Source organism: Mauremys reevesii, linkage group 20 (assembly GCF_016161935.1).
Source record: "Mauremys reevesii isolate NIE-2019 linkage group 20, ASM1616193v1, whole genome shotgun sequence".
NCBI classification, from domain to species: Eukaryota; Metazoa; Chordata; order Testudines; family Geoemydidae; genus Mauremys; species Mauremys reevesii.
In genome coordinates this window covers 19,882,374-19,908,042 of record NC_052642.1, presented here as the reverse complement: position 1 = coordinate 19,908,042, position 25,669 = coordinate 19,882,374, and the positions used below count along the sequence as shown (strand labels likewise).

General features: G+C 41.3%; 1 protein-coding gene across 11 annotated transcripts in view; it reads left to right on the top strand.

Moving 5' to 3' along the window:
* The window catches only part of DHX40 (DEAH-box helicase 40), an 87,156-nt gene extending 68,077 nt beyond the window's left edge, over positions 1-19,079 (top strand). For 8 of the 11 annotated variants that reach the window (XM_039507972.1, XM_039507976.1, XM_039507975.1 and 5 more), the window contains 14 exons: positions 1,691-1,921; positions 2,172-2,238; positions 3,555-3,686; positions 5,345-5,444; positions 5,951-6,037; positions 6,546-6,728; positions 8,002-8,082; positions 8,841-8,998; positions 11,067-11,181; positions 11,451-11,559; positions 11,890-11,984; positions 12,589-12,658; positions 13,567-13,795; positions 15,152-15,737. In XM_039507972.1, coding sequence (XP_039363906.1) covers positions 1,691-1,921; positions 2,172-2,238; positions 3,555-3,686; positions 5,345-5,444; positions 5,951-6,037; positions 6,546-6,728; positions 8,002-8,082; positions 8,841-8,998; positions 11,067-11,181; positions 11,451-11,559; positions 11,890-11,984; positions 12,589-12,658; positions 13,567-13,795; positions 15,152-15,291 — 1,797 coding nt within the window. In that variant the 3' untranslated portion in view covers positions 15,292-15,737. Of the gene's footprint in view, positions 1-1,690; positions 1,922-2,171; positions 2,239-3,554; positions 3,687-5,344; positions 5,445-5,950; positions 6,038-6,545; positions 6,729-8,001; positions 8,083-8,840; positions 8,999-11,066; positions 11,182-11,450; positions 11,560-11,889; positions 11,985-12,588; positions 12,659-13,502; positions 13,796-15,151; positions 15,738-17,488 lie in introns of those variants that run through there. The other 3 variants (XM_039507978.1, XM_039507980.1, XM_039507979.1) reach the window with 3 other exon arrangements.
* The last annotated feature ends 6,590 nt before the right edge of the window (positions 19,080-25,669 follow it).

Genomic DNA, 25,669 nt, shown 5'->3' with positions numbered 1-25,669 from the left:
AGAAGTGTTTGCAATGGAGTGTCTTGTTTTTGTAGGTTGGTGGGATGTGTGTGTGGTTTTTGGTTTGTTTTTTGTTTTTTAATGAAAGTACATGTCCCTGTGTATTTGAGAGAGAAGGCCAGGTCAAAGAAACACACCTCAGCGTGGAAAGTGATGAGGTTTGTGATGGTCCTTAGTTCCTGGAGGCATTAATTCTGTTTAGTTCAGTTATAAGAGACCAAAAAGATAATACTCTGCCCCTTGATAACGTCTTTCATTTAAAGATCTCAAAGTGCTTTACGTGCTAACTAAAGCTCATGACCTTCCTGTGTGACTTCACCATTTTACAGGAGCAACTGAAAGATTTTTAACTGATCCATAGAACAGTTAAGTGATTTATCTAGAATCTTGTACAGTGTATTGGTGTCAGAGGTTAGACTAGAACCCAGGGGTCCTGACTCCTTGCTACACTTCTAACAATTAAACATGTTGTTCCCCCTTATCTGCACCATCCAGATAGAGAAGGTCCATGTAGCATAGGCTTTTTCTTCTCTTTGAATGCCTTGAGGTTTACAGTTTATCTATATGAAGTTGTAGTGCTTCTGTTTGCCTGTTCAGTTTGGGTCACTTTCTCCACTGTTGTGATCTACTTATTCCTTCCTTTGGCTGTTGCACAATCCCCAGGGCCTTCTGGCTGGGTGTGAGGCACTCCTCTGAAACCAATGATCTTCTGTGCTTCTGGTGTATTCTTTTGACTTCACCACATCATGAACTGGCTTCTTCTTTACTGAAATTGTAACGTCTGTCAGTTTTAGGTCCTGTCAGCACTGTGCCTGGCACTGTTAGCTACAATTCTGTTCAAAAACAGCAGTCAAGCTGTCAGTTTTTCCAGCATGAATGTTACTAGCAAGGTTCCAGTGGACAAAGTGGATGGGGAATTTTTTTTTAAACAAACATGTTAGCTGAAACCACGCCATTGATTACTTCCTCACGTAGTTGTAGCACTCATGGTTTTATCATATTACAAGCATATTTTCATTGATACAGCTGCAGTTATCAATGTTGCAAAAAATATAACTATGTTCTATTACTGAAAGTTCCAGTGTTCTATTAAACTTTGCATTAAGTCAAAGGGATTTAAACCAAAGCACATTTACACTTTATAAGTCTCTCCTGAGATGGGAGGAGGGGGGGAAGGGTTACACTCTTCTGACAGTTAGCCTGTGGATCTGATTTCTTCCCACACCTCTCCCTACTTCAGTTATTCTGCATTTTTTTTTTGCATAATAACTGAGGAAAGAGAGACCACCTCTGAGTGTAGCACAAACATCAGCAAGGGCCATTTTTTTTCTGGGAGGGAACTACAGTACTAACAAAATGTTGGCACTGCTTTAAAAACAGTTGCCGTTTTGCAGCTGAGGGGAGAATTAGGAATGAGAAACAAGGTATTTTAGCTGTGTTGATTCAGCTTGCTGTTACAGAGCTGTGGAAAAAACTTGGATTTCTTTAAGCCTACTAAGCATTTTGTTGCTAAGCTTTAGAGAGCAACCAGAATATTTACAAGAAGGAAAAAACCTTTTTTAGCACATTGCTTAATTTTGTCCCATTTATCAGTGGCTCTGGGATAAAATCAATCCTTCCCCATGTATTTCAGTGGGCATTTGTAGTCAGAAGAGTTGAGTTGCGAAGCTAAGGTGACTCTTTCTTTCAGGACATTTTATTTGGCTTGCTGAAGAAACTGTTCCAACAAAAGAAGCCTCCCAAGAGAAGGAAAGCCCTGAAGGTGGTGGTGATGTCAGCCACCCTGGAGGTAGACAAGCTCTCAGAGTTCTTTGGAGGCTGCGCAGTGGTGAACATTCCAGGAAGGAATTATCCCGTCAAGGAGATATTCTGCAGCCTGCTTGGCCCAAAGGATGCAGAAAGCTCTGCTTATGTTACAGAGGTATTGCTTATTTTCCTTTGCCTGTTTGCCATGTTCTCACTGTTAGCTGTATGATAATGAGCTCTCAAAGAGCATTGGAGCTCATCTGTGCATGAAGTATTAAACACTTCATGCAAGGCTGGTTTCTCAAGCTTCCTAGTTTTGGTGGTGGAAAGGGGGAGGAGGGAGTTGATTTACACTGTCAGTTATAGCTAGTGATGAGAAAAGCTCTAATTCCAGTAGATAATCCTGTTAGTGCTGCTTGTTTCAGGCTGTAAAAGTGACCCTGGATATCCACTTGAATGAGTCAGCAGGAGACATCTTGGTTTTTCTGACTGGTGAGAATTCCTTTTTACTTGAAAAACTCTATCCTGTACCAAATGGTGGCATTGTCAACAGAAAGAATTGTCTTACTGCTGAATGCCCAGATCATCCTAGAACAATGGGCACTGGTGGCATTAGAGCTGTGTCTAGGTGCATTTCTGCAGCAGTGCACAACTGAACTAGGGCATGGAAGGCCAATGTAGAGAAAGTGGCTGTGGCAAACATGTAATGATTTTAAAGATTGTGGGTGGGATTTTCAAAAGGGCCTAAGTGGCTTAGGACCACAAGTCCCATTGAAAGTCAATAGAACTTTGTTTCTAAGTCACGTAGGCACGTCCAAAAATCCTACCCTAAAGCTGTTTGGATAGCTTTTCCAACAGTGGTTGTTATTATATACCTCTAACATTGCCTCTATTCCTGATGTTTCTGTCCTATCCTAATGTGGAGAAAGATGCCCTAACTACTCCCTACTCCTTTATAAAGCCAGCCAAGAGTCTTTCAGGATTTTGATTGTGTGATGGCATTAGTCACTAGTGGTTATAGAAGTACAAAACAGCAAGATCAGAGTCCAGCCCCCTACCAGGGCAGGATATAGTCCCTTGAGAGAGGTGATGTTAGATAGTAAAGACTAAACCAAAAAGTTGAAAATAAACCACATCTAGTTATAGATCCGCTCTTCTGCCCTTTGGAAAAGAGATATTCTATACAGAAAGTTACACAGCTCACCTTACTAGGAAGCAGGAGTATGGAATCTTGTTTTATGGGATGTGAGAAGAGGAAAGAAAATGACTGGTGTGTCACTTTTCTTCTAAGGACCCGTTCTTACATTCCTTGTGCACCAGAACCTCTCCCTGATTTCATAGGGGCTTTAAACAAACAAAATAATCATGTTGATCAACTCTTTCCAGTGTGGGAGAGAAGATAAACTCCAGGTTGGTTTTTCTGTGTTCATGTAGAAGAATGAAGCAATGCATTGTATATTTGTAAAGTATAAGTGTTCCCTGCTGCTCTTTTGGAAAAGGGAAGCTCCTTAAATAATCCCCCTGGCAAAAACTCAGTTAATTTATAATTCAGGGTTGCTGAAATAATGAATAAAATCCGATACAAAATATATATCTAAACCTTCACTGTTGCACAGAAAAACCCTAAGCATAAAACCCAGTTTGAAAAGACTGCAAATGACCAGTTAATTTTCCTTTACCCTCGCAGTTGTACTGACACCTCCACAGTATGTGTAAAAGACCAGATTGTGTAGAGCTGTTGCAAACTAACAAGATAAAGTCCTCACTAACTAGTTCTGTATTTTAAGTGCTTCTGTATTTTGCTTTAGGACAATCTGAGATAGAAAGAACGTGTGACTTACTTTTCCAGAAAGCGGAATCTATTGATTACTGCTATGATGTGCAAGATTGTTCTGTTGAAGGTTTGCTTATCTTACCGTTGTATGGGTCAATGCCAACAGGTAAGGTTTACTGAATTAAACATAATGTTATGTTTAGTTCATGCAGATCTTAGCTGCAGTTAATTGTTATATGTGACATCCTGGTCAAATACTTTTATTTTGAATGGAAACAACCCAGCCATTTGCTTACCTGTTTGAGAGACTAATAAAGCAGTATTGTCACAAGCTAATCATAAGCTGGCCTGGTCAATCCTTGCTCAGGGACCATGAATTAAAATCCATATGCTGCTGGAAGTGGCAGTATTGGCTTAGAAGGCCTTCTCTCCAAATCAGTCCTGAATGACAGTCCTAGCATGGAAAAAGTGAATGCCGTGTTGTTAGAAGTTCAGTCTTTCAGTTTGTACCAAACCCCAAAGTTCTGACTACTTGTGGTTATTAAAAAATGTCATAGTGGTGTTCACAAGAATTTGCTGGCTCTGATGTCCTGGCCAAACATCAGCACTGATAATGACATTCTGCCTCTCTGAAATTCCCCTTGCAGTCTCAATAGGAAAAGGTATTATTTTCTCTAACAAAAAAGAATTGTATTGTGTGCTGGTTCATAATGGTAGTTGGCAAAAATCCATTAAATAGTCAGATCCTGTCAATATCTTTTTTCATAATGACATGTTGTCTCTGCTGTACTAAAAACACACGTAACTTTTCTTGTAAAGCTATTGCATTCTTCTGCTCCCAGCAGGGAAGATTGTTGTGGCGTAACTAGAAGCCGGAGGATTCCCTAGCTATGAGTAGATCATCATACGTGCCCTAAGGATTCCTGTTATAGCTACTGTCCTTCCACCTGAGGACTGGATGGAATGATTGTTAAAGCTCATTAACTCTGCTCTTTAACTGGCTAATGGGGGTGTTGAGTGCCAGGAAGTCTTTCTCCTTTTCAGTCCAGCGTTTGCTTTTAAAATAAAGTATCATTTCAAAAGCTTCACATACAATTTGTGGATAATATCTGTTATGGGGAGACGATACCCATTTTCAATTAAAATATGTTTGGTAGGGATTTGACTTAATTAATCTTAATCAAAAGTTACCTTTTAAAAAAAAAAGTGTTGCCAATAAGATATGCAGCAATAAGATTATACGTACAAGAGAAGATACAAATAATGTGGTGTTACCCTATATAGAAGGTGTAAATTACTGAACTAAGTCAGTCTGCAGTGTCGCTGCCTAATTTTGAAGGGTTCAAAAACGAAGGCTTCATGACCCTTATAAAAACGGATGTGTTTTCACTTCACGTGGTCTTGAAATGTGGTATTAATTCTGTGGGTGCAATGTGTAGAATGCCGAAAGGCAGAATAAATGTACATGAGAAGAGTAGGTCAGCAATCTTAGAGCCTGGAATCCTTTGTAGGGAGTATATTGGCTGATGACATGTAGGGAGGGTGGAGACCTTGTTCCCTCCCAAAAGGATGGACTGAGGGTTGAATGAGAGAGGAGTTATTAATTTTTACAACACCAAAGGTACCAGGATAGTGCTTGGGAGCCCCATTGTACTTGGCAGTATATAACACACAACAAAAAGATGGGCTCATCTTTTAGTTTCAACCCAAAGACCTCCATTAATTTTCTGTCTTTAGTGGGTAATCTTGTCCTTTTCTAGAGATGGAATTTGACTTTTGTGCATCCTGACATAAAGGATTACTTGATGGACTATTTCTCTTTAGATCAGCAGAGAAGAATATTTTTGCCACCTCCTCCAGGCATTAGAAAATGTGTCGTATCCACAAACGTTGCTGCAACATCTCTGACCATTGATGGAATCAGGTAACTATTTCCTATCCTTGGTAAAAGCTGTAACCGAGGAATGACTCAGTGCTGCATTAGAATCCAATTCCCCTTCTGTTTCTGTTGTTCTGATCCTGCTGAGTAATTGCATGCCCTTTTGCAGTAAGTGACTCTTCTCTTTATGTAGACCAGAAATATGTTTTAGTCAGTTTAATAAATGACGCATCCCCTTTGCTCTGGCACTCTTAAGTAGGCTTAAAGAATTCTTAATATCAGTTTCTGATTTTGAAACCAAACCAGTACTTTGATTCCACTAAATCAGTGTAATTTCTGTGTAGTCAAGCCCTGCATGAGGAATTCCCTCAAGGTCCATCCCATTGTAGTTCAGTAATTAGCCAGCAGAGTGCAACTATCTTTTTCCACATTTACAGACCAATGGGGTCCCATCTGACATGTTACTGTGACTGAGGATAAGGGACCTAATCCACTGCCTGATCTAGGTCCCTCTTCCTGTATCTTACGGTATTTTTAATTTTTTTTTCCAGGTATGTAGTTGATAGTGGATTCGTGAAGCAGTTAAATCATAACCCCAGGGTTGGCTTGGACATACTGGAGGTGGTTCCCATTTCAAAGTAAGTTAGAAGAAAGGTAATTTACTTTCTGGTTTGAGAAGTGTCCTCAGATTGCCTTTGAAAGTTGCTTTGAATGTATTGTGTGACTGCAATATTCCCAATATAAAGAAGAGCAGAGAGATCTTGCAGCACATTTAGCTTTCATTTGCAGCTCTATTAGGTCAATATTTAGAAAACATCAGGAATAGTAAATAAAACATTTTAGTAGAGCATGGTACTTTAATTTTAATCACGAGCAGTGAGGAAGAATGCACCATGTATTATCTGTAATCTGAAAATTATTTACACCATCTTTCCAACATTGAGCACAACTAATTCAAAGAAGTTCAGGATGTTTTGCCCAATATTATTTCTTTATGCTGTTATATTTTGCATAGCAGGGTTCCTGTACAATATATTAATTTCTTCATCTAGAGAAAGACAAATTGCTATCACTGATCATAATTATAGGGTGCTTTGCTACTTTGATGACAAGCACAATATTATTTTTCTTTGCTTATTTTTGGAGGAGTGAAGCAATGCAACGAGCAGGCCGAGCTGGCAGGACATCATCTGGAAAATGCTACAGAGTGTACAGCAAGGAATTCTGGGATCAGTGTATGCCTGATCACATGATCCCAGAGATTAAGAGAACTAGTCTTACATCTGTGATCTTGACCTTGAAGTGCCTTGCTGTACATGATGTCATAAGGTAACCCTTGGGGGAAGGAATTGTAACCTCCCTCCTGAGTCTTGGCAATGCATGTTAGAGAGTGTTGGCACCAGAAAGAGAACACACTATGTCCTGTTGGTACCAAGAACAGAATTAGGTATGAGGGCAAATGGGACGATTCCACAACATCAACTCTTCTGTCATTCTCCTAAAAATCTCCAGCGTTTGGCTGTGTTTTAGGCTTCACATCTCTTTGGGGATCTGTCAAAACTAGCTCCTGAAATAACAGTAATCTTTGTTAGTGTCTTAAAGGAACATTGTTGAGGTTTGTATGCCTAAAACTTGACCCTTGCGGAATAATTAACTTGAGGATCCCATGTGCAGGGTATGTGTGTAAATATAGTGTGATAGACCCAGGTCAGTTGGGAACAGCAGAGTAGTCGAAGGGAGATATACTGGCCACTGGATAAGCAGTTTTATGTTCCCTGAGTGACCAGGGCAGGGGCTGCTCCAGGTTAATGAGAACACCTGACTCCAATTAACCTGCTAAGAGTCAGGTGAGGCTGTTAAGCACCTGACTCTAATTAAGGCCCCTCTGATGCTATAAAAGGGCTCACTCCAGTCAGGCCAGAGGGAGCCAGAGGAGAGGAAGTGTGTGCGAGGAACTGGGAGCAAGAGGCGTGCAAGAAGCTGAGAGTGAGTAGGCATACTGCTGGAGGACTGAGAAGTACAAGCGTTATCAGACATCAGGAGGAAGGTCCGGTGGTGAGGACAAAGAAGGTGTTGGGAGGAGGCCATGGGGAAGTAGCCCAGGGAGTTGTAGCTGTCGTGCAACTGTACCAGGAGGCACTCTAGACAGCTGCAGTCCACAGGGCCCTGGGCTGGGACCTGGAGTAGAGGGTGGGCCCGAATTCCCCCCAAACCTCCCAACTCCTGATCAAACACAGGAGGAATTGACCTGGACTGTGGCTTCTACCAGAGGGGAAGGTCTCTGGGCTGTTTCCCGACACACAGGGTGAATCTGTGAGGTGAGCAAATCAGCCAATAAGTGCAGGACCCACCAAGGTAGAGGAGGAACTTTGTCACAATAGATATATTTGTGTGTGCAGACAGAGCTCTTTGGGATATGGAAGCTATTTCCTTCATTAAATAGAAATGTGTAACTATTATACATACACGTGCAAACACATTTTCCCTTGGGTGTTGACCTGTATTGAAGGATTCCAGGAGTACTGTAATATAAAACACTTACAGCTTTAGCAAACTACCTTGAGCCCAAGCAGTGGAATTTATTCTGCCTTTCTGTTTGTAGGTTCCCCTATTTGGACCGCCCCGAAGAGAGGCATATTTTAGAGGCTCTTAAGCAACTTTACCAGTGTGACGCTATTGACAGGTAAAAAGGACAGAAACCAACTTTTTTCCTTTTTAATCTCAGCAGTTGCAAAAAAAAAATTTGTGACTTAATTTTGTACTGTTGTTAATGAGTTGGACTATAAGGTAGATTTCTTTCCTCAGCAGTAGAGCCCATATATTAGTTTGCCCATGAACTTAAATATTTTTAAGCGTGCAAAGAATGTTCTGATCCAAGAGGAAGGATGGGCCACTGGTTGGGGCACTAACCTGGGACTCAGGAGACCTGGATTCAGTGCCTTGCTCTGCCCCAGATTTCCCTGTGTGACTTTGGGCAAGTCACTTAGTCTTTCTATGCTTCATTTCCCCATCTGTAAAATGGGGGAAATAGCACCTCACAGGGCTGTTGTGAGGCTAAATATGCTAAAGTGTGTGAGATACTCAGACATGACAGTAATGGGGCCTATATAATACTTAAGAGAGAAGCACACACATCTTATCCTAATCTTCTAAGTATTCTTCACACTAATCCAGCACTCCTGATGCACTCAAAACCCCCATTGACAGTGCAGATGGGACAGGATGTGAGCAATCTGAGGGAGAGTTTTGGCTAGAGGGTCATCTGCTGTCTGGATTTGCACGGCCTCTCTCTCTCCTGGGCCTCTGGAGAGTGTGTGTTTATATAAGAGCCAATGAAGGCCCTGTTGGAGATGTCCTGGCTACTTGGATCTTGTACCTACGTTCTGGCCTTACAGATTGAGTCGGTTCAATCTGATGTTTGAATCTTTTCCTCCCAATAAGGAGAGGCCACGTGACAAGACTGGGAGAGTTTTTGGTGCAATATCCTCTCCCTCCAAACCTGACCTGTGCTGTCATAAAGGCAGCTTCTCTCGACTGCGAAGAGCTATTGCTTCCCATAGCTGCGATGTTGTCTGTGGAAAATGTCTTCATACGACCTGGTAAGAAGCCCCGTTCTCCAGAAGCAGGCCGTCTTAGGTTACGCATTGTACCTTGAGCAGAATGTCTGCCGGGAGGTGGTTGGTCAACACACACTGCTCAGTCTGGAGAACTTGTCCTTAATGTCCTTATGCATGTTGTCTTTCACTTCTTCACTAGTTTCTCATTCCTAACGTCATTAGTTATGTGAAGCCACAGCTCATTACATGCACGCACTTCAGTCATCCGTGGGAATCCTCTGGGAATCTCTGGCAAAAAAACCCACAAGCTCCTGTCATTTGAGTTAAAAGAATGACTCCATGAGCTATCAGTAAGGAGCAAGCTTGTATTCTCAACTAGCCCAGTCACTAGAGGGAGACATGGCTACACACCCTAAACTGGTGTATTTCATAAACACTGTCTGTAGCAGCATGGGGAGTGTCACTGTTGAAAGATGCCATTGCAATTGGCAGCTCAGATCTAGTATCATAACAAAAAATAACACCTCATCAGAGGCTACCTGGATCCACTTTTGGCCAGTCTGCAGTGAGAGACCAAGAGCTAGATTAGAAGAGTGAACTCGCCCTAGAAATGATTCCTCTGGGGCAGGATTATTAGTCAGTGTCAGGGGGGCATGAACTGCTGCTGCTGGTCCTATGCCAATTCGGCGACTAAACAGATTTAATTCTGCTGGGCTTTCAAGTCAGCACCTTTCACTAGCACTGAGCTCACTTGCTATTTAAAACAGTATGTGTAGCAAAGTCTTGGGGAGAACTTTGTCCTTTCTGCTCATGTTCATTGTCAGTGTCTGGTTATCTCTGTAATGTATTAACTCGTTTTTGCTGATACAGCGGCAAAAGGCAGTTCAGTTGTAAGTGAGCTATCAGACGATTTTTGCTGTTGGATGGTACTCTGCAGTTCCTCGCACTCCCATAGACTTGATTTTGCTTTCCCATTCTTCCTCTGGCTCCTTTTGCAGCTTGTTCACATTTCCTTTTCAGCCAGCTAACAAACTAGTGCAGGGACTCCAGTCCCTGTTAAACAGTGTACCTGTCAATCAGGAAACAAGAGATCATGGCATAGGCTAATATCCTGCAAACACTTACTCATGTGCTTAGAGCTAAGTGTATGAGTACCCTTGTTGACTTCAGTGGTGCCACGTGTGTTTGAAATTAAATACCTGAACGTGTGTGTGGTCGTGGCCTGGGGAAGTGCAGCAGCATACTGCGTTGGCCTAAAGCAGCCCATATCTGTCTTTACTTGGGGCGGAGGGAATCCTTTTGAGCTCAAAATTCTGAGATGTTATTTCTTTGGCATGGCACATTCTTTGCAGTTACATGAAGGTTTCTGCAAAAAGAACAGGAGTACTTGTGGCACCTTAAAAACTAACAAATTTATTTGAGCCCACGAAAGCTTAATTTGTTAGTCTCTAAGGTGCCACAAGTACTCCTGTTCTTTTTGCGGATACAGACTAACATGGCTGCTACTCTGAAACCTGTCATGAAGGTTTCTGTAGACTCATGGGTTGAGTTTTATGCCAAACTATTGATTTCTTCTATCTATCCATTGCCATGTTATCTGGACTTCATGACATAAGTTAGGTTCAATAGGATAAATGAAACTGCCCACAAATAGCAGCAGTGGGCCCTGTTTTTTCTGTCTCATCTGACATGTGAGGTCCTGCTGCTCAGATGATCAAATCTTCCGCTCGATTTCTAGAAACTCTTTAAACTCTGTCGCTTCTGTATATTTTCATGTCTTCATTCTACATGACCGCTCAGAATTGATCATGAGAGAACACAATACCCACTAACCTTTCCCAAGGAAAGAGTTTAGCACTTGCATCAAAGCTACATCTCTAGTGCTGGCTGACAGCTTTAATCACAGCTTTAATAGCAGCTTCGTGTTCTCAGAAGTGGGCGAGACAAAACTGAGGCCGGGGGTGAGTGGGAAAGAAATGAGTCTTAAAATAATCTAAATAAAGAGCCAAGACTTTCAGCTGCACTTTAGAGAGATTATAGAAAACTAAGGTAGGAGTGACAAATGAAAACTGATTGTGTTAAAGTGAAATATAATTTAGTATTTCCTCAGGTGACCTTCAGAAACAAAAGGAAGCAGAACTCTGCCACCAGGAACTGTCATTAGAGGCAGGAGGATGCAATGATTTTGCAACCCTTTTAAACATCTTTGAACAGTGCAAATCAAGGTACATAGGTGTGTGTTCAATGCACAGAAGATATCAACTGGGAGCTCTATTGCACATTTCTTCTCTAAAGCCTGTCTATATGTACGTGTGCTCATACCCAGATGTGGCTTTTTGCACACTGTAATATATGTACAGTACAAGGAATCTGCTGTCTGAATTTATATGAATGTTTGTTGTCCTCTTTGTATGACCATAATAAAAAATAGCAGCAACTTGTTGCCTTCCACTTATGAAAGGCCTCGTTATAACACCAGTATCTCTATTCCTAGCAAGTCTCCTGCAGCTTGGTGCCAGAAACACTGGGTCCATTTCAGAGCTTTAAAATCTGCTTTTAGCGTGGAAGCACAACTTCAGGAAATAACCAGTAAGCTTAAACAGGTGAACAAACTTCCTTCTAATGTAAATTAATGGCATTTGTCTTTGCACAAGTGCCTATGTTTGATGTGTACTGCAGTATGGAGTCTTCACTAGATGGCTGCCATCTTTGTCCTAATTTAAACTAAACTTTTTAGGCTACAATTAGGTAGTTTTTTATTAGTACACATCGCTAAATATGTGGTGTAATGGTAGCAACGGACAAAAGGAAGGTCATATAAAATAGCTGACTATGAAGTGTGAAACACAAGGTTTAAGCTCCTGAAGGGGAAAAGTGTGACCAATTTTCCTTTAACAAAGACACTAATCCATTTTGTGCTGCTCTTTATGCAGCTGTCAGACTTCCCAAGAGAGCATTTTGATGGCTCCAGAAATGAGATACTCAGAAGATGTCTGTGCACGGGGTACTTCACCAATGTAGCCAGAAGGTAAGGAGTGGAGTTTGGGGAATTGCATGGAAAAGATTTGCCGCATTTGTTAGAAAGTGCTTATAAATCTAAACAAATAGTCGCAAGACTGTACCACAGTTTATTAAAAGGGTCAACTTCACTTGTTACAGCAGGAGAGGAGCTGAGTGCAGGCCTGGGAGCCAGGAGTCTTAATTTCCAGGGGCAGCTCTGCCACTGACTCTCATTGTGATTTTGGACAAATTATTTAACTTCTTGGTATCTCAATCTCCATATCTGTGAAATATGGGGGGATAATATTTAATTACCCACCTTGCAGGGGTGGTGGGAGGCCTAGCTAATATTTGTAAAGGGCTTTGCGGATGTCAGAATCATCATCTGTCAACAAGATGGAAATCCTAAAACCACATTTCAGTCCACACTTGATGCTGTGACAAAAGAGTTAATATGGTGTATAAAGAGACATTTTAATCCTCGTCTAGTATTTACACTTATTTCTGGAAAGTTTATTTTTTCTATCCTAAAGCATTTAATCCTATCTTGCTGCTGCTCTTTTTAGATTAGCTGTGCTTAGACGGCAACACAAACGTGTCACTGGATATAAAAATATTCCCCATGCTTTTAGGTCCGCAGGCAGGACGTTCTGCACAATGGACGGACATGGTAGCATAGTCCATCTTCATCCTTCATCAGCAGTAAGTTACTTACTTCTGCTAATAGTTTTGTGAGTGTTTTTTTTTTTCAGGTAAATGGAAAAACAAAGCAGGCTATGCAAATTGTTTCCCTGCTCTTTGGCTTGTTTGTTCCTGGTGTAAGATTAAAGCTAGCTTCTGGCCATGTGAAATATTGCACACAGCCTCCATACACAGCATCCGACGAAAGCTCATGCTGCAAAATGTCTGTTAGTCTATAAGGTGCCACAGGATTCTTTGCTGCTTTTACAGAACCAGACTAACACGGCTACCCCTCTGATACTAGCCTCCATACTGTAAGACACTGCCTATAGTGTCTAGACTATACCACATCTTTCCTTAGGTAATCGCACAGAATCCATACAAATGTTTGGTTTGTGAAGGCAATGTGATCTAGTGGCTATAACCCAGAACTGGAAAAGTTAGTAGATCTGAATTCTGGCTCTCACTGACTTTCTGTGCAACTTTGGGCAAGTCACTAACTTCTATACCTCAGTTTTCCCATCTGCAACAAGGAGATAATATTAACCTACCTCACAGGCTTTTTAAGAGGATTAATCCATTCATGTGTCTGAAGTACTTGGAGATCCTCTCCTGGAAGATGCTCTAGAAATGAAAACCATTACTGATTAATGTTACTGAAGACAACTCTAGGTTCTGAATTAGTCTGGTTAAATATGGGATGTTTAAGCATTCCAAAGTAAAAGCCATAGGAAGGCATGAAGGATTAAATATACTTTCTCAAAAGGGAATGGGGAGGAGAGCAAGACAAAAGGGTTTAGCTGTTAACCAGTTTGTGGCAAGAATCTGAATTAGGACCCATGTTTTTTCTGCTGTCACTCTGCAGAGCACACTTATTGAAAGAAAACCAAGATAGTAATCTGAAAAAATGTGAATAACTTTACCTTTAGCTCCATGACCAGGAGCCTCAACCTGAATGGATCATCTTCCACGATGTCCTGGTCACATCTAAAATGTATGTGAGGATAGTGTGTCCTATTCGCTATGAGTGGGTCAAGGACTTGTTGCCTAAGTTACATGAAATTGATGTGTATGAACTGAGCAGTGTGGCACGGGAAGAGGTGACCGAGGAGGAAATAACCAAGTGGAAAAACAAGGAAGACCTCAAACGACAGTATGGTGAGCAAACTGGTCTTAGCTTTCCATAAACCTGAATCAGAAATTGACTACTGCCTCTTTTAGCCATGTTAGGGGGCTGTGAATGAGAGAGGTGGCATACTGCATGCTGAGTATTGCGTGAAGTCACTAGCCTAGATACTGCTTGTTAACCTGGCTAAGGGAGGAGATCATCATAAATTCATTGTTAGCAAAATAATATCCAGCAAAGTTTAACACCTGATTTAAAAATAATGGTCTGTTTTAATTAAACTAGTGCATATTAACTGATTCAGCAGCTTGACATTCTCTGAATTCTTTTGTCAGTGGTTCCAGTAGAGAAGCCCCTGAGCTGCTCTTTCCAAACACAGATTTGAGAGAGACTGGCAGGGCATTGCGAGGGAATCATGAACTGTCTCTGCCTGTGCTGTACCTGACCTGTGGATAAATAGGGAACTTCAGCCTTCAAGATAGCTTGTTTTACCATCAGTACTTCCCTTAATTAAAAGAGTAATTGTAAAAAAAAAAAAAAAAAAGTCTTGTGGCATCTTATAGACTAACAGACATATTGGAGCATAAGCTTTTGTGTGTGAATACCCACTTCGTCTGACGAAGTGGGTATTCACCCATGAAAGCTTATGCTCCAATACGTCTGTTAGTCTATAAGGTGCCACAGGACTCTATTGCTTTTTACAGATCCAGACTAACACAGCTACCCCTCTGATACTTGTTAAAAAATATATTTATTTTATAAATGTATTTATTCATTTAATGTTATGACAAATAATTCATGTTTCTCCAATACAATCAGGCAGGTGAATTCATCCACTGCCATGATCTGAGACAGCTCAGTGGGAGCAGGAGAGAGTTTGCATTTCTAATAGAGAAGTCCTGGAAGAGGGATCTACCTCCATTTTTTTTTTTCTTCTCCTTTCAAGAAAATCCAGGAAGGCATTTTCCCCAAGCCTTTTGTATTTTTTTCAGAATGGAAGAGGTAGCATAGAAAAGTAACAAATGCATAGAACTTGAGGCCCAAAGGCTCAGTAAAACCAACATGGTCCAGATATCTACTCGGGGTGATGCACATGCAAATATTGACAAGAGAGTTGAGGGTATGGTTTTTCTATAACTTAAGTATAGCTGGATATACACTATATTTGTCTTTGAGACTTTAGTTTTTCCATAGAAAGGACGTCCTAGTTACTTTGCTGTTTGTTTCTTCTGGAGATCATTGGACCATCCATTGGCATGGCTGAGAGCAGCACTTGAAAAATTTGAGTTTCTGTTGGTTTTAGTTGATCAGCTGACCCTATGAGTGTGAAGTCAGGGGGTGGAAGTGGCATTTATGACACAGAATTGTAATGTTTTGTTTTTCTGTAGAAAAAATAAAAGATGACTCTGCAAAGAAGATGGAGAAAAGGAATGATGATAAATCAATACAGGATGCCCGAGTGCGTTACCTCCAGAGAAAACAGCAAAGGGCACAGTGTATAAATGCCACGCTGAAGGAGATGTGCTAGTACAGTGATGAGTACTCTAGCAAAGGCACTCCGTGCAATTGCTTGTTGATAAGCTTGCAGCATAACCACACCAAAAAAAAAAAAAGTGAGAACTGAAGGAAGCTGCCAGTTCATGTGGAGTCTGTCTGCTTGGGGACACAAACCTGATACTCCTTGCTGTTTTTGTGACAGACAGTGAGGAAAGGTTAATGAGCTGAACTTTCATTGCCATGTGTCTTAGGCAGTAACTTATTCACTGCAAATGTGGCTGAAGAAGCAGTATTTACAGCCTGTTCTATGTCACTCAGTTGGAATTGGAGTTGGCCTGTAAAAATGGGCATTGTGTCAATGCAATTTTTAATCACATTTTCTTGAAAACCTTTTGAAATAGAGTATAACTGTCCAGTGTTACATTTTTAAAAATATATGTATTTGTTTTATTTCCTTCCATAAATTGTTGGCTTATAGGACCTGTGTGGTGTGATCGTTTTACTAAATTATGTATAATTACCATTTTTAAATTGTATAGTACTTCATGTGCTCTTTTAACAATGGGATAATAAGAATCCAAATTAGAAAGGCTTATATCATTTACCTATGTTCTGCCTCATGCAGGATCATTACCTACTCTGTATTTAACTGTACCATACACAGTGATTGCTTTTGCATTAAAATGTCCCATTTACCAAAAAAAAAAAAAAAAATCCAAATGAATGTTTATGTTCTTGCCATCAAGGTACAGCCTGCTTGTCATAGGGAAGTTGCCCTGCATTGCTGCTATCTGCTTGGCAAAGAAACAGTAGTCTATCCATTTCTCCTCTCCAGATGGTTACATCCCACAATCCGCCAACAGGCCACCGCCTCCTCAGAGCTGTCTGATTTAATGTTAGAATGTTTTTTAAATGCTGATGGTTTCTGAGAAGCATTTATGGGGTAAATAAGGTGTCTACATTCTTGAATCAAGGGTAACTGTGGAAAGATGCTCCTCTTCCAGATGTTTGTCTACTTTCTAATATTTGTCATCAGTCTGTGTTTAGGCTTGGTGTAGGGCATTAGGAAGGGGTGTAATGTTTCCCTGCTGATGTTTAAGTTGCTTAGAGAAGAAAGCTATTGTGTGTGGATGCCCCCTTTCTTCAAGAGCACTTTGGGGCTGGACTAAAAATCAAAACGGTCATTTTAAAAATATATGCAGATTGATTGGTTAGAGATTGAGATGAATGCATAAATCACATGCATTTGGCTGCCACCTTTATGTACCAGTTCATAATATGACCAGACCGCACTGCCTGAGGTCAGGACCGAGTGAATGTCACTAGCAGCTGTCTTTTTATAGACGGCGAAAAAAAGCTGGTGGACAAGTTTTCACAAAACAGACGGCTTCCTCCTCTTACGATAATCGTATAATGTATCTTTAAGGTGAAATCGTTTAGATAGTAAGTGCCAGAAGGAAGGGACCATGTCTTCCTCTCTGTTATAGGAGCTGAGCTTATATTTGATTCTCAGTTAAATAATGTACTTTGTATAAAACCCTATTGCAGGTAGTCAACTCCAAAAATGATAGTGTAACATTCCTACCTCTGAGCTCATGGTTCTTGTGGCTTTCATTTGTAGGTAGTGTCCAGCTGTGCTCTCTTCTGCCCACCCTCTTTGCTAATTGGTTGAGACATTTTTCATTATTGTATTCTAGTCTGCTAGGTGCTGTACTGCCACAGAACAAAAAGACAGCCCCTGTCCCAAAGAGCTTACATGAAACCCAGGAGTCTCCATTCTACTCCGATAGAAATCAACAGCAAAACTCCTGTTGGCTTCCCAGAGTGGTACTGAGCACCTACATCTCCAGCTCCCTTTAATGGGAGATGCAGCTGCTTAGCTCCTCTCACGTGTATTTCTATTAGTGTCAATACAGCACCGCTCAGTTACAAGACAGTGACAATCTTGGAACAGGGCGGCATGCAAAGCCTTAGAACAAGGAGGCTTCCCTGGTGCTATATTCCAAAGGGGAAGACTTGATGCAGTTTGTGGAAATTAATTCTTACACGTGAGTTGTGTAATATTTTTAGGACTCTAGACTAACATTAGGAAGTAAGGTCTCAAAAGCCTGCAGGATACTAATTTGAATGAGACTGCAGGAAAACACTGTCTTGCATAAAAAGCAGCGTGTCTAATATACACTGTATTGCAATTTGTGATCAATATTAAAATTATGTATTTCTGGCAGGGCCCATCATGTCTGCTGTGCTTTCCAAACAGAGAAGGAAGCATGATCCCTTCATCAAGAAGCTTACAAGCTATAGAGGCTACCGAGTACTCCCTATGCTGCTCTGCAAAGAACAATGTTAACTCGCTGGATTGTAAGAGGCTTAGCTAAGGCTATATTACAGCTATTAATAGTAATAACAGGAGCGAGCGCTAATGCCTGCAGATTGTGTAAGTTGCAGCCATATTGCCCTTAACAATGTGAAATTCAGTGCTGCCCACCACTCCTCTTATTCCCTTTGTATATACCAAATGCAGAGGTAGCTGCCAAATGAATGCCTTTCTAGTTCCAACAGGGATGAGTGAATCAAAATATTCTTGGGTGAGATCAGTGTAAGTAGTAGCTAGGCTTTATGGCTGAGGGGTGAAAACATTATCTAAAGTTATGTCTAAGGCTCTCTCTTTGTTGTGTTTTACAGTGTATTCAAATGGAAGAGCTTTTTGTTCTTTCACAGTCTTATCTTCAGAGTGTGCTTTTTAGCAACCAGCACTCCGTTCCTCACTAATTGTGTGTTCTTCCTTGCCTTTGCAAGGGGCCTGCAACCCAGTATCATATTGTTTGAATGTTAATGCACTTGCAGTGTCTGTTCAAATGATGTCTGTACCATGTACTGAGTCTGATATTTGTAGGTATGACACAAATTCCTACTCAGAGCCCATGTCCCTCCTGACATATAGTTATGCAGAGATTTCCTTTGACTTCCTTAGTAGCAATGAAGCATCCTTTTTTTTAAACTTGAAATATGACATCCGTATCCCAGATTTTGCAGGTACAACGTCCTAAACAATAGGAACCAACTGGTTTCTTGCTATGGCAGAAGTGTCTGCTTAAAAAATAGTTACTGAGGAGCTATACTATATTTAATTTTTTATCTTTCTAACTGAACACATAGGGTTATAATGAGCCGCCTCTCTTGCTTGTTAAGCCTTTTTAATTTATTAAATTGTGCTGCAGTTCTGGCAAACAGGCTTGAAAATGTGACTATACAAGAAAGTATCACTGCAACATAAGCCCATAGCATAAGGAAAATATGAATTAAGTTTGCCATGGTGTCCTTAACTTACCCTCTTTAATTTACTCTATCTGTTTAGCTACAGCAGTACATATGGTATGTAAGATCCTCTGATAAAGGACCATATGTGCTGTAATGCATTGGTTAAAGAAGCTCTAACAGCTTTAACTCAACATATCCTGTTTTTATGGGGTTAGGTTACACGAGGACTTTTTTCTTATTTTTTAAAAGTTACTATAGGGTAAAGTTTGAAATCACTTTAATTATTGCCACTGCACAAAGCAATAACGTTTTATTAAAAATCCCTCTGACAAGCCCTGGAACTGTAGGGGACACCTGAAACCTTGGAATACTTTTCATTTTTGTATAGCTTTCTGTAATTTTAAAAAAGATCCTGGTACATGTATTTTGGTGAAGGAAAGGATGAATGATGATTTGCTATATGGTCAAAGATTGTATTTTGACCCTTTTCCTGCTTGTTATGAGGAACTGCTAATCCATGCACTGTAAATTAAAACTTTTATATTCCATGAAGTAAAACAGGTTTGTTTCCTAATCCACAGTGGAAAGCAGAACATGGTCAGAATCAAGCAAGGAAATCTGGATGGAGCACACATTGGTGAACTTGTTGGAGAAATCTCTCCCTGAGAAGGAAAAATATCGATTGGGCTCTGACATCCTTAGCAGCTTGAGGATAGGGATGCAATTTATTGAATAAGCTACTGAAACACATTAGAAATTTCTGGTTTGTGCTTCCCTCATGCAATGACAAGGGGGAGACACTTGATTTATAAAGAAAATGGGCTAGAAAACATGTATACCCTACAGGGGTTGAGATCGGCTTATGGAAACACATCTTCAGAATCCTATCAGGCAAGCTAATGTCATTAAAAGGTATAGAGAAGCTAGAATAGCAGCCTCATCTTGCTTGAAGTAGAAAAGAAAAATGCCATAGAGGAAGAATCCTCCTCTTTAGATAGGGAGTGTCCCTTTTGGTTTTGTTTTTTAAATAAGGATGACTTTATCCAAAGACATTGCAGGAGGTGAGCAGAGCAAAAGTGAATTGGAAGCTGGTGCTGGCCTGTCTGTTACTGTATCATAGCTGCTGTGGAGAGGAGAAAATAATTATTATTATTTATTATTATTATAGAAAATCTGGCCATTTATTTTGTGCAGAATTACAATGTGGGGAACAGGTCCCATGATGAGTGTTGGAGGGCTGTGTGTGATCTGTGTGATGCACTGTGGCAATCCCTGAACTAGACAATGTGAACACTTTTTTTCTACGTTCTGTCTCATAGGTTCATAGACATAAAATGCTGAAGATGTAATTGAGGTGGTTTCTTGCAAGTATAATGAGCATGTAATAATTTTCTGTAGCTGAGACAGAAGTGACCTTTGAGGGGCTACTCCTTGTTGTCTTCTTCAAAGACTGACCTTTGCATTCAATCTCTCCTAAATGTGGACCCTACTCTCACCTAGTGTAGTTTCAGTGTGACAAAAGCCAGGGTGCTCAGTCTGTATACAGCCTTCATCCACTCTTTGGCATGAAGATGTTGATCAATGATGTCAGTCTGAGAGCTTTTAAGCATTCCACTACAGCCCACGTTGTTCATTCTCTATGTGTTACACAGTAGAGCAGGGGTGCATTGCCCCTTTTCAGCCTGCAGGGCTAGTCAAAGTTCAGAGCAGGGGGCATGTGCCAGTTGGAAGTAGAAATTGATGGAGTCTGGTATTTTCTTTGATGCCATATTGTTCATTTACAAGGAATACAAACTCCTGCTTCTCTGCAGGAGGAACCAAGACCATGAAGAGGAGTTTCTTAGCTTACAGCCCTAAGTCTCTTTACCAAACAGCCTCAAACATGCTTTTTTTTGTTTTTTATTCAGGGGGACACTGCTCAGAGGCTACTGCTGGGCTTCCTTGCATTTTGCCTTGGCCCCTGGTGCTCAGTTTCTGAGTTCTACCTCCCTTATACCCATAGTCAGGAAAAGCCCTCCAGGCTTGCCCTGCCAGTCCTAGCCAACCGCCTTGTGTCTCAGGTGGGGGGCTGCTGATTAACTCAGCTTGACAGATTTATTGAATGGTGTGTTCTTACCCAATTTCAATGAGGTTTTAACTCAACCCCTAGCAATGTTTCATGCAGCTCATAACAGAAGTGTTCTGTACCTATTTCTGCAAGGTGCTGAGTACTTCCTGGGGCTTGATGCGTGCTGTCAATCTCCACTGACCTCACAGGGAGTTGATGACATGCTCAACAACTTGTAATATTTTAGATTAAGATAATTGGGTATTGTCTGTAGGCTTGTGCCACCTATGCAGTCCCATAGGGCCAGATTCATGGAGGTATTGAAGTCCAATATTTAGGCACCACTTAGATTCTTAAAACCACAGTGCAACTGCTGTCTAACCACCTGCATAACAAAGTCTCTACTGGTGAGCAGGTATAAAGCTGCCTGAGTCCTGATGCCACTCCACAACTAACTAGCTGCTTAGAGCCTAGCACAAGCTAAAGACCTTATGGCTATAAAGTGGGATTCTCAAACTGGTTGTTCCCCTACCTATCCTGACAGCAAGTCCCAAACGCATAGGCATGCTCAGAGCACACCTACAGGGTTGGGTCCTGCACAAGAGGCAGTTGGTGTGTGGGTGTTCAGGGAATACCCAATAGCCTGTTAGTTAGGGCACTCACCTGGGATGTGGTATATGTAGGTTTGAATCCCTACTCTGCCTGCTTATGGCTTTGAACTCAAGTCTTCCACATCCCTGGTGGTGGTTGGCCACTGGGTTACAGTATCAGTCTCTTTTTCTGGCCCAATAGATATTTAATTCTTTATACAAAGTAGAACAACTTTAAGCATAGAGATTCAGAGAGTCTTATCCCACAATACCTAATAGTCCGGCAGTTAGGGCACTCTCCAGGATATGGGACGTGCAAGTTCAAGTTCCTGCTCTACCTTGGGTAGAATGGGGATTTGAGTCTGGGTTTCCTACTTCCCAGGCAAGCGTCCTAACCAGCTAGCTATTAGCTTTTAATGAAAAAGGGATGACCTGGCTTAAGTCCCTATCTCCAGAAGTATCGGGGTAGCCATGTTAGTCTGTATCCACAAAAACAACAAGATGCCACCGGACTTATTGTTTTTATCTCCATAAGAGGATTCATTGCTGAGAATCCCAGGCAGAAGGAGGCACCTTCCTTCAGCCCCTCTGTAAGGTGCCTAAGACCTAGACCAATGGGAGGTAGGTGCCTACAGAGCTTTGAGGATCTTGGCCTAAGCTCCACCCCTTTCCTCTGCATTTCACTTCTGGCTAGTGTAGGCGGCTCCTTGCTCAGCTTGCTGGCTTCTGGGACTCACTTTCTTAAGTGCCTAATTCTTTCCATACAAGGGGAGCCTGTGCCTAACTCAGGACTGAATTCCACTAGGCAGCAGGACTTCTAAGAGGTAGGTATTCCAATGCATAAGTACCATTGTGAATCTAGCCCATAGCGTAGACCTCTGCTCATAGCGTTCATCCAGATGCCCTGACATGCCACCAATGTACAGTACAGCTAATAGCAATCAACTTTACTTGTTCTGGTGTCTCATTCACCCTTTCAGTAGGAATTATTTCTTCCTCAACCACCTTATATTGCCATCCATATTTGGGAGGGAGAGGGTGTTGCTAGAGGTCAGGGAGCCTCTCAAAGTGGTGTTGCCATAGTCTGAGGAGGTTGCAGGAGATAGAAAAAAGGCGTTGTGAATTATCACGTGTACATTGTAAATGGTGGTGTCCCTTAGGGGTCTGTACTGGGACCAGTCCTATTCAACATATTCATAAATGATCTAGAAAAAGGGGTAAACAATGAGGTGGAAAAATTTGCAGATGCTACAAAACTACTCAAGATAGTTAAGTCCCAAGCAGACTGTAACAAGCTACACAAGGATCTCACAAAACTGGATGACTGACCAATAAAACAGCAGATGAAATTCAGTGTTGATAAATGCAAAGTAATGCACATTGGAAAACATAATCCTAACTATATATATAAAATGATGCAATCTAAATTAGCTGTTACCACTGAGAAAGAGATCTTGGAGTCATTGTGAACAGTTCTCTGAAAACATCCACTCAATATGCAGCGGTAGTCAAAAAAGCAAACAATGTTGGGAATCATTAAGAAAGGGATAGATAATAAGACTGAAAATATATTGCCTCTATATAAATCTATAGTATGCCTATATCTTAAATACTGCGTACAGATGTGGTTACCCCATCTTAATAAAACATATACTGGAATTGGAAAAGGTTCAGAAAAGGGCAACAAAAATGATTAGGGGTGTGGACTGGCTTCTATATGAGGATCAACTAATAAGATTGGGACTTTTCAGCTTGGAAAAGAGACAACTAAGGGAGGATATGATGGAAGTCTATAAAATCATGACTGGTGTGGAGAAAGTAAATAAGGAAGTGTTATTTACTCCTTCTCGTAACACAAGAACTAGGGGCATCACCAAATGAAATGAATAGGCAGCAGGTTTAAAACAAACAAAAGGAAGTATTTTTTCACACAACACAGTCAACCTGTGGAACTCCTTGCCAGAGGATGTTGTGAAGGCCAAGACTATAATGGGTTGAAAAAATAACTATATAAATTAATGGAGGATAGGTCCATCAATGAAGGGGTGATGGGAGATGGATCACTTGATGATTATCTGTTCTGTTCATTCCCTCTGGGTATCTGGCATTGGCCACTGTTGGAAGACAGGATACTGGGCTACATGGACCTTTGGTCTGACCCAGCATGGCTGTTCTTAGGAAGGGTGCTAGTTGGTACCTCACATGGTTTTTTTTTTTTTTTTTTTTGGTGTAGGGCTGCACAGGGACTAGGGCTAATTCTGATTTTGGACAGGGAAGCTGCTATTGGGTCAGTACAATGTACCCAGTGACCAATTATTCATATTGGTAAGGCTTTCAAGAAACAATAAATAATACTTACACTGTGTGTATGTGTAGTGCTGGCAATTGCCCAAGGATCTTAAAGTGCTTTACACTCATTCATTAGCTAAATCTCATAACAATGCAGGGTTCGTCGTTATCAACTCCAAATGTTAAAAAATTATGAACCAGCCCTCCTTAAAAAATAGATTGATTTAAAATAAGATTTTAAAAAGTGTTTTTCTTTTAAATTTGTCTTCTCGATTTGAGCCTCTAGGATTAATATTTTCAAGATTTTTTTCTGCAACCATGAGGTCTAGAAATTTAAATTAAAGAAAAAATTGAGATTCTTATGTAATTACATGACTCCATGAGCTGTAACTTGAGTAAAAATATTAAATATCACAGATCTCATGAGACAATCACCATAGCTGATTACATTGAAGGGTCTGGCCGCTTAAGTATCGGGGCGTAGTTCCTCTTTGCTATCGCCACTGGCTGCATTAGAGTTACACCAGGAATTAATTTGCTCTTTTATGTTTGTTTTTATGTGTATGGTTTCCTAATTTTTTTTTAAAGGGAGTCAACCTCAGGCAGTTTGTTGACCTGAAGAACATGATATATAATCTCACTTTTAAATCCTGATTGACCTTTGCCTGAAGGGTCAGGATGGGAAGGGTTGAATTCTGGACTGTTATGGGAAAAACTATGGAGAAAGGCAACAAAGATGATCAAGGGTATAGAACAGTTTCTACATGAAGAGAGACTAAAAAGAGTAGGGCTAGTCATCTTAGAAAAAAGACGACTAAGGGGGGATATGATAAAGTAGCAGAACTTCAAAAATCATAAATGGTGTGGACAAAATGAACAGGGAAATCTTTGTTCACCCTTTCCCACAATACAAAAAGCAGGGGGGTCACCCAATGAAATTAATAGGCAGCAGATTTAATACAAACAAGAGGAAGTACTTTTTCACATAATGCACAATTAACCTCTGGAACTCATTGCCTTGTGATGTGCAAAAGTATAACTGGATTAAAAGAAGAACTAGGAAAGTTCCTGGAGGATAGATTTACCAATGGCTATTAGCCAAGATGGTCTGGTATGGAACACCATGCCCCGGGGTGACTTTAAACCTCTGACTGTGAGAAGTCAGGAAGAGAAAACAGGTGGATCTCTCAAAAATTGCACTGTATTGTACACTCCCCTGAAGTTCTGCTACTTGTCACTGTTTGAGACAGGATATGGGGCTAGCGAGTATGGTAACTCTTCTGTCACTATTGCTAACTTGTGTGACATTTGGTGTTTTTTATGGAGATGCGCGATTATGTGAGAGACTCCATTTTTTAAAAAAAGGTAAATTGCTAACTCTCATGACTGATAAGCTTTAAAAATATGAATCCTAAATGTTAAAAATCAGCAAATAAAAAGAATCCCAAATGTATTAAAAAATAATTAATTCAGCCTTTCATGATTTGGGGCCTGACTCATGAGTTTCGAATAATAGTTGGCAATAGTACAGGGTTTTGTACCATGTAGGATGTCCTGTTTTAGCATTTAATTTGATGTGGCTTCGTGTTTTGTTGAGGTGGGTATATGATGCCCTTCCTACACCGAAGAATAAACAAACAGACGAACACACTGTACAGGGGGGTGATGATTACATGAGAGCAGGCTGCTGCACATAAGACTCATATGTGCTTCGAGGACTCTCCCCCAGGCCTGGGGCTTTGAATGGAAGCTTTGCCAAAGACCAGAGAGGCCGGGCTCATCAAAGGCCCCTTCTAGGGGGTGGTCCAAGGTCACTGGTATCTAGGCTAAGAGCAGCTCGGGGATTCGAACCCCGCGCCCCGTTTCAGTCACAGGCGCACTACGCCGACCCCTAGAGCACCGCGTTCCCCGCAGGCAGGTGCTCGTGGGGGAAGGGCGGTGCGTGGCGGCGGCACGGTCACTGAGGGCGCAGCGGTGACGGTTCCACCCCAGCGGGATGGTCACCTTGCCCAGTGGCTCCCCCCCATCACGTGACCACGGAGCCCGCCTTGGAGCGCGGAACGGAAATGACGCAGCCGCACCCCAGTCGCATGATGTGGCAGAAAAAAAAAGGCCGGGGGAGGGAAGAGTGATGAGTCCTAAAATAGTCCCTTCCGGTAGGAGGATCCCTCCGCCGTTCCCATTGGATACCCCGCAACCCCTTCACCGCCGGTCTCTGAATT